The sequence below is a fragment of the Lissotriton vulgaris genome, chromosome 7 (genome assembly GCF_964263255.1).
Source record: "Lissotriton vulgaris chromosome 7, aLisVul1.2, whole genome shotgun sequence".
NCBI classification, from domain to species: domain Eukaryota; kingdom Metazoa; phylum Chordata; class Amphibia; order Caudata; family Salamandridae; genus Lissotriton; species Lissotriton vulgaris.
Window position 1 is genome coordinate 69,104,200 of NC_141695.1, and position 8,907 is coordinate 69,113,106.

General features: G+C 47.2%; 1 protein-coding gene across 1 annotated transcript; it reads right to left on the reverse strand.

Annotated features, from left to right (window-relative positions):
* Positions 1-7,545: 7,545 nt before the first annotated feature.
* On the reverse strand, positions 7,546-8,466 carry LOC147700762 (olfactory receptor 5V1-like). Its single transcript, XM_086929223.1, has one exon. The coding sequence runs from the start codon at positions 8,464-8,466 to the stop codon at positions 7,546-7,548; it is 921 nt and encodes a 306-aa protein (XP_086785349.1).
* Positions 8,467-8,907: the final 441 nt, after the last annotated feature.

The following is an 8,907-nucleotide window of genomic DNA, read 5'->3' on the forward strand; positions in this document are numbered from 1 at the left end:
TCTAATACAAAGGTTCTCCTAGCCGAACTAACATCCTACAAAACATTTACTTGAAATTTTGAAATTGTACATCCTAACGTTTAAGGGCCAACGGCAAGGTCGTAACCGGTGTCAAGATCCCTAACCCAGAAATATCGCCCTCACTTGTGAGGGGCGGCCCAGAGGCGTACCTCAAGTGCAATTACCAATTTCCCTTGACTTGACGGGGGCCCCAATAAAACTCGACGCCACTTAGAGGTCGTACGAGGACTCGTGTGAGGTATCTAGAAGGTAGCGTAGACCCCCCCCCAAACCCCACACAACTTACCACATCTGCCGTCGCAGACGTCCTGGCCCCGGGAAATTCCCCAGGAGGGGGCTGTAACCCCTCCTACCCAGGAAGGGGCCTTGACCGCCTTTCCTTTTCTTTCGGCGACCCATCCTTAGAAGGGACCGCCTCCCCGTTGAGGGGCCAATGGCCACCTCCCCCGAACGCTCCCATCCGTGCTGGGTGACGCCCACTCATAGGGATCTTCCAATTAGTGCTCACCGATCATGACCTTACCGCCACAGGCCGGATAGTTGACCGGCTATCCGGACCCCCCACAACACTCCTACCTAAAGGTCATGGTGTAACGTTTTTAGCCATGCTAAGAAGTCTCCTATGAGTAACTCATTCCCCACCCGAGACAAATGCACTCCATCCCCCAAATACATACTGTCATCATTAATACACCCATGCGAAATAGAATGCAGTGTCTTGGAACGGAACAACCTACTCACTTTGTTATTAAGCTTTCTAACAGAATGATTTAAAGCAGGAACCGAAATAGCCCCCCGCCACACTTTTCGTGGGATCATATGGGACCACGCAATTGTGCACCCTGGAACTCTCCTCGCTAACCAACTTACAGTGGAAAGCATCGCCTCAAGAAGAAGTCGTCTACCAGTGGTGACCAAATCATTACCCCCAAGATGTACTATGACTACAGACGGCGGTGACCTCGTCCGCCCTAGCAAACCCTCAAAAAATGATTGAAACTGGTCAATACAGAGACCGCCTCTTCTGTAGAAGGACACACTGTACCCGTATTCCCCAGCTACGTGAATCATATCACCTGCCTTGAATACGTCTGCGGCACGTCTCACGTATGAGTGGCCCACGACCCACACCTCCTTTTTCACAGCCGGTGATGTCTGACCGCTGGCCCGGTGTTGGGTCGACTGCAAAGTTCGCCCCGCCTCGTAGGCTTGCGCAACTGAAAACCAAACAAAAACAAGAAGCGTGAGTACATTGTTACAGCTTCACAACATGTGCAACCGCACATACCTTTTATAACAATTGGAGGACCAACGCCCCACCCGTTTAACTTGGTCAACATTCAGACCCCTGGCTGTAGCTTCTGTAGCAGCCCCTATCCGAAAGGAATGGGTCCCAAACTCGCCCGGGTTCAAGCCCGCAGCGGCAATCGACATCGCAAGCACCCGCTGAAACTGAAACTTTGTCAGTGGGGTGGCGTCAGCGTGTCTCAACAAGGTCCCCCCCCATGATGCCACCCTTCGTGCTAAATAATCTTCTAGACACCTTACCGGGCACATGGAGGACCCGGGAATCCTGCGTATGATTACGCAGTCACCCATCCCACTTTGATCGGTCTTGGACCTGACAAATGAGACCGTCATCGTCTCCCCTCTGATCTGGACGTGCTCCTGGCACAATCCTCCTGTCACATCCTGCTTGTTCCTCGCCACTAGTTCGCTTACCCGCATAGACCCATGGAATGCCAGCGTAAAAGCGGCTCGGAATAACACTGTCTCAAACTGAGATGAACACGTAGCAGGGAGTCTGGATAATAACTGGGCCAGCCTATCCAAACCTATCGGGCGCCTCTCGTCTACTCTGCGACCCTCCAGGCGTTGCCACCCCCGTAGCGCTTTCTGTACAACGAAAGACGCTGTCGGGTCATGGATCCCATGAGCCCTAGCAACAAAGGAAATGGCAGCCCGATGCCTCTGAGCCGTGGCCACCGATTTCCCGACCAGATGTAAGGACATCAGAAAATTTACCACCCACTCCTCCTGGCCCCAAAGCTCCTCTCTATCAGTCCCCAAAAAGGCTAAATAGGACCGGAACGCCCCTTCATATGCCTTCCTCGTCCTGGGTGCTAAACTCTCTCCCACGAGGTTACGAAGTTCGGGGCACCGAGAGACCAGAGAGCTTCGGGAAAGGGTGCCGGCTCCGGGTCCGCTGTGGGAAGGAAACCCCAGAAAGCCTGCATACGAAAACGAGACAGTGCATCAGCCGCCTGGTTCATTACCCCTGGGACATGTCTTGCTCTGAATAGCACATTCAATTGCATACACAGTAAAACAATTTCCTTGAGCAGTCTCAAAATCCATTTGCATCGTGCTGCCTGACTATTGATACACTCGACCACGGTCATATTGTCAGACCAAAATACCACAGAGTGATCTTTGAACCCTTCAGGCCAAGTTCTCAGGGCCACTAAAATGGGGAAAAGTTCCAGGAAAGCAATGTTACTTGTCAGTCCACTGTCATGCCACCATGTCGGCCACTTTTGTGCAGACCATCTTGTGCCGAAGATGGCACCGAAACCTATGCTCCCTGCCGAATCTGTCCACAGCCCCAGCTCCTCAGAGGACACGGCCGGTTTGTTCCAGACGACTCGACCATTGAAATCCGCCAGAAATGCCAACCAAATGCGCATGTCCTGGCGGACCTCTGCCGAGAGCCTTGTGCGATGATGGCACTCCTTCAGGCCGACCATGGCTTGAGCAATCGAACGGGAAAAGGGGCGGGCCATTGGTATAACCCTCAGGGCAAAATTCAACTGGCCAACTAACTGCTGTAATTGATGCAGCTTAACCTTAGGTCCACTTATACACATTTGCAGGGATGTCCTGAACTTTGACACTTTGTCGGCTGGTAAACGAAAACAACCTTCTCTGGAGTCTAACTCGATCCCCAGAAACTCGAGGCAAGTGGAAGGCCCCACAGTCTTACCTGGTGCCAATGGCACGCCAAACTGATTCATCAAGACACAAAATTGTGCCAAAGCCTGCCCACATTCCGGATCCCCGGCTGCCCCCAGGAACAAAAAATCATCAAGGTAATGCATTACATGTTGGAAACCCGTCTTCCTTGTGAAGACCCATTGTAGAAAACTACTGAATTTTCCGAAATAGGCACAAGATATAGAGCACCCCATCGGCATACACCTATCCATGTAATACTGACCCTGAAACATGAAACCTAGGAGACGCTGATCGTCTGGATGTACCGGGAGCAACCGGAACGCTGACTCAATATCAGATTTTGCCATCAGCGCCCCGGGCCCCAGGTGATTCAAAATGGCTACGGCCTCATCGAAGGATGCGTACCGCACCGAACACACTTCCGGGTCTATCGCTTCGTTTACGGAAAGACCACGTGGGGCTGATAAATTATGTATCAGCCGAAACTCACCCGGGTCCTTCTTTGGGACCACACCTAGAGGGGAACAAACAAAGTTAGGAACCGGCGGTACACTAAACGGACCGGCGACTCGACCTCAAGTAACCTCCTTCCTGATCTTATCCTGTACCACGGTCGTATGCTGGAAGACCGATAGCTGATTTTTACATTTCTCTGCACCTTGAAAGTCCCCCACTGGGATGCGGAAACCATAAGAAAACCCGTTCCGCAACACCCCAGCAGAAGTACGATCCGGGTATTCACTGAGCCAAGGAATCATTGCCAAGGTATCAATCGGGGTAGGTAAAGGCGCCCCTCGGACTATGTTAGACCTGTTTGGCGCCTCCTCTACCCCCGTTATCACCCGGTTTGGCTCTGCACGTGGACTCAGGATGGGATGATTGCCCACACCCACTACATTCGTGTCTAAATTTGCACGATCCCTGGGGCCTAGTACATTTACCCCTGTTGAAGTTCCAACAAACCCCCCTTTTTCCTGTATTGCCGGCAGGCCTCGAGTAATTGTCGGTACCCGCACCTGATCGAAAAGGCGTCCCCGCATACTGGCGGGAGGATTCGCCAACGTTACTCCCTACTAATGGCAATTTTAACATACCAGTATCCTTCATTTTGGACCATGACACAGAATCATAACAATCCCACGTTAAATTTTTTATCATGTTCTTTAGCCTTTCTAAACAGGTTATCATAGCAGAACCAATGATTACCCTCGTGTGATACCGAGTACCCCATGATTCGTGACTGATAAATCGGCAATTCGGGTAACAGATCGGGCCTTCGTTCCCCCAGGATCGATGTAAAAACCCCCCACGCTTGGCCCCAATTGCCAATGTTTTCATTTACCTTAAAGGCGGCCATTTTTGCGCGCCAAACACTCGGATGCATGAGATCCTTCTGGCCCTTAACATGCTCCATCTCATAGTGATCAGTAAGCAACGAGAAGATGTTTACGTACTCCCCTGCCCATATCTTCTCTTTAATAGCCAAAGGAACATGCTGACCCAACTTTTCCCTACGAGAGGGTGCTGACTCATCCCTCGCAATCGGCAATGGCCGCTTACCTGCACCGGACGTTGCCTCTGCTACCGAACCCGTCCCCTGCGGCTTCTCCACTGCGGCAGCCGGCGTGGACACCTTCGCTGCTTCCCGTGACTCACGCAATTGCTTCATCAGCTCTTGTGCGTCGACAGCCGTGGCGCCCTCGCTACCTTTTCCCAACCACGCTGCTAATTGTGCTGCCAGCTCGGGCGGCATATCTTCCCCGGACACGGGGGTGACCACAACGGGAATCGGATTCCCTTCCTCCGGCACGGGAGTGGGAGCCTCGAGCGGGGCATTGGGACCCGGGTTGTCTCCCCCAGCTGCTCCCCTCCTGGGCCTCTTGTTTTTTCCTCCCGGGGCTGCTCCCGCCAAAGGACGTTTCGGTCCCCCTTCCTCGTCCTTATCCATTCGCCTCTTTAGGTCGGTCACCTCTTTCAGTTACCAATATCTTCTTCTGTATCAATGAAGCATTCTACTGCAATGCTCCGTAATGTACAGCCAACCCCAATCATCTTGCACACAATGTATGGGTTGCACAATAGTCTACCTCCAGATTAATCCAGGCATTGAAACATTGACTTAATTATTCCAAAGGTTCCCTCAATTATGCCATATGTCCTATGTTGCGCTAAATGTTATGCTTCTTCAGGTGGTGTTTTTGGTTTGCTGAGAGCATATCCCATGTAGCCTATAATGTAAACAAATTTAAGATCGAAATGTTGTTTTTTTTTTCATTTTGAAAGACAACAATCCGATGTGTCAAATAATTCTTTCCACCGTTCTTCGTTCCTGTGCTGTGTTGCATAACAAGGAAAAGGTAGTAAAGCACCTTCTTAGAGTGGAGAGGTGTGGTGCAACGGGCAGGGCAGCTGACTTTAGAGCACCAGGTTCAAGGGTTGATCTCCAGCTCAGGTAGCAGATCAGCTCAGCACCATGTGACTCTGGGCAATAGCTCACTTAATTTCCACGACAGTTCCTTGAGACCTGTGAGGGTAAGTTGTTAGTGCTTTACAAATACCGGATTTATTTATTTACAGAAATATGTCACAATCACACTCTCTCCCTTGCACAGGCACAATCAGCCAGCTGAGTGACACAAAAATACACATACCCCATTGCACCAGAGTTCATAGGTTTTGTATTGAAAGTCTATCCTTCCAGGAAACTATGCTTATACTAACTTTGAAGGAATTTTGCAGTGCAACACGTTTAGTGAGTAAATTAAATGTTAAGTATGTATTTGTATTCACAACATAGCCTCCTTATTGATACATGAACCCAACACATAATCTTTGTTATTCTGCACTAACACTTCCTTTTTCTCTTGACAGAAAATATAGGGGCTCATTACGATGGCAGGCGCACATCAGTCCACCCGCCATTGTAGCAGTGTTGGGACTGCCCACCAGACATGCAGGGGTCCCAGCACACACATTAGGATGCGCCCGCCATACTGGAGGGCACATCCTGGGCTTTTAACATTGAGGACAGTGCTCCTGGCTGCAGGACCGTGCGCATATGTCAAAAGTGCCTGCACAGCATTTCCCTGCACAATGTGGGAGGCACCATGCAGTGCCTGCCACTTGGTGCATGGAAATGCAGGGGGGTACCATTGGTACCCCCAGAGTGCACCCTCCCCACACACAGAGGGGGCCAACAACGGGCCCCGAATCCAGTCTCCGCCTGTCTTTTTGCAGCGGGATAACCGCCGTAAAAAATACAGGTGGGAAGGAATACTGTAATCCCTGCGCAATGCTGTCCTGGTTCCGGGTTCCACAAGGTGGGCGGAAAAGGACCGCCTTACAGAACCGTGGTGGACGGACTTTCCATCTGCCGTGGACAAATTTGGATTCCCACCGCCATCCTAATTTGGACGTGGGAATTTCCTGTGTGTTGACGGAAGGACCACCACCGCCGTGCCGCCCATAATGAGCCCCTTAATTCTGTAGGAAATTGTGTTTCTGGTTGACTGAAAAATAGGCCCTGGTCAAGCAGGAAGCACAATCACAAAATGTGGGAAAGGAAGGAGAAAACTGTTAAAATGAGGCAAATACGTGAGAAAGCAGTCAGAAAAATGGGGGCCAGGAAGAAGAAAACAGTAAAACGAGGCAAAAGCAGGAGAAAGTGCTCTGAGATACGGGGAAAAGGAAGAAGAAAGCAGTAAAATGAGGCAAAAGCAGGAGCACTGAGAAAGACCTGGAGGATGCAAAGCATTGCAGCAGCACAGGACAGCTGGGCCTTGTATGTGCTCAAAATAAGTGCTACAGGACCACTATTAGCATTTAATTTGTAGTCCCTCAGTATATATGGTACCACTTTACTAAGGAACTTACAAGTAAATTAAATGAGCCAATTGGTTGTACGCCAATTTTATTATGTTTAAAGGAGAGGGTCCAAGCACTGGTTAACAGTGGCAAAGATCTCAGAGTCCTAAGAGCCAACAGAAATTGGGACCTGCAGAAATGGCCAATTCCAACATTACATTATTTCTATTTTGGCTCTGACCAATTAAAACTAATTTTAGTGTCCCACAATCATAAAAATTGCACACCAAAAATATGTGCCTAAAAGTAAATATGTGTGTGGTCTTGCATTTTGATTGTGTCACGAAAACATCAGCACCATACTTTGGTAAATCTTTTTTAGAACATTAGGTCAAACTTCCAAATTGTCTTAGTATTCCTTAGGGTCACTGAGGCAAAGCAAATCCTACCATATCAGAAGTTGTTAACCTCTCACTGTTGAGGAAGAAAGCAATAGCTGTATTTAAATGAAAGAGAGAGACAGTCGTATTAACAAGTGATCTATTTACAGTTTGTAGCTTTAATCTTGTGAAAAATATAAATCATTTAAACATTTTGTGGATAAAAATGTATTAAACATTAAAGCTGCAAATGGATGCGCAAAAATTAAGATCACTCTGGGTTCACTGCTTACATTTCAGGAGTCATGTTTCAAAAAAGTTAGCAATTGCTCAACAATGCGGGTTTACCCACCAAGAACAACTTGCAAGTTCTTCTTCAGAAAGCTTATCTTCTTATTTTTGACTTCATCAGGGCATTTTTAAAGTCTGTATTCTTCAGGGTGTAAATCATGGGATTACAAAGTGGAGGGACAGCAATGTATAACAAAGAAGAAATCTTGTTGCCTGAATATGTTGATGTTGGCCGCACATAGGTACCAAAAATAGAACCGTAGAATAAAAGAACTACAGTGAGGTGAGACACACATGTGGAAAATGCCTTGCGCCTTCCTCCTTTAGAATTATAATTTAGGATTTTTGAGATGATGTTGATATAAGAAATAATGATCGCATTGAAGGACATTAGTGCCACTATAGTAGCCATTACATAGGTAAGGATTTCAATTGAGCTTGTATCACTACAGGAAATTTTCAAAAGAGCGGTCACATCACAGAAGAAGTGATTCATTATGTGTGACTCACAGAAGGAGAGCTGAGAAATAAATACAGTGTGTGGTATTGGAACAAGGAAACCTGCTAACCATGATACCAAAGCTAGACGGATGCACATAGAGATACTCATGATGGATGTGTAACGTAAAGGATTGCAGATGGCAACATATCTATCAAAAGCCATTACTGATAGAAGGATATATTCTCCAACCCCAAAAATCATAAAACAGTACAGCTGCAGCATGCACTGAGTAAATGAAACCTGCATGCCTTCCTGAAAAAAGTGGGCCAGCATGTGTGGAAAAATGACAGAAACATAACATATATCAATAAAGGACAAATTTATAAGGAAGAAATACATGGGTGTGTGCAGATGGGAGCTGCAGTAAATGGTTGTCATGATTAGAAGGTTTCCTGCCAGAGTGAATAAGTAAACCAGTAAAAAAGCTACAAAGAGGGGAGCTTGTAGTTGTGGAAGGTCAGAAAATCCTACAATAAGCAAATAGGTTACCGAACTCTGATTTTCTTTTTTCATTTGTCCAATGAGTAGCTGTGTTTGTAGACAACCTGAAAACAAACATTAACAACATCATTGACATTATTTAATCTTGAGGAAAAGATGATGCTACAAAGATGAAATAATAACGCACATATTCAATAGTTAATATTCACCAGATATTACATTTTTAAAAGGGGTGCATTCCAGCTTTGTCACTGTACTGCAGGTCTTGGAATACAATATCAGCAAAGCTGAAATTACCTTTTATCCTTCTAAAATATTACATTTAGCTTTATTGGGATTTGTTTAAATACTATATTAGATAAAACTGTGGAGCTGATCATTATGATCCGGTCTTACTAAGAGTTTACACAATTTAGGGCAGCAAACTAAGGGCTATATTTGTGGCCTAGTCATGAAGTGCAGCAAAACTTGCATGACAGGAGAACAAAAATGGGCCAGATTTAAGTCAATACA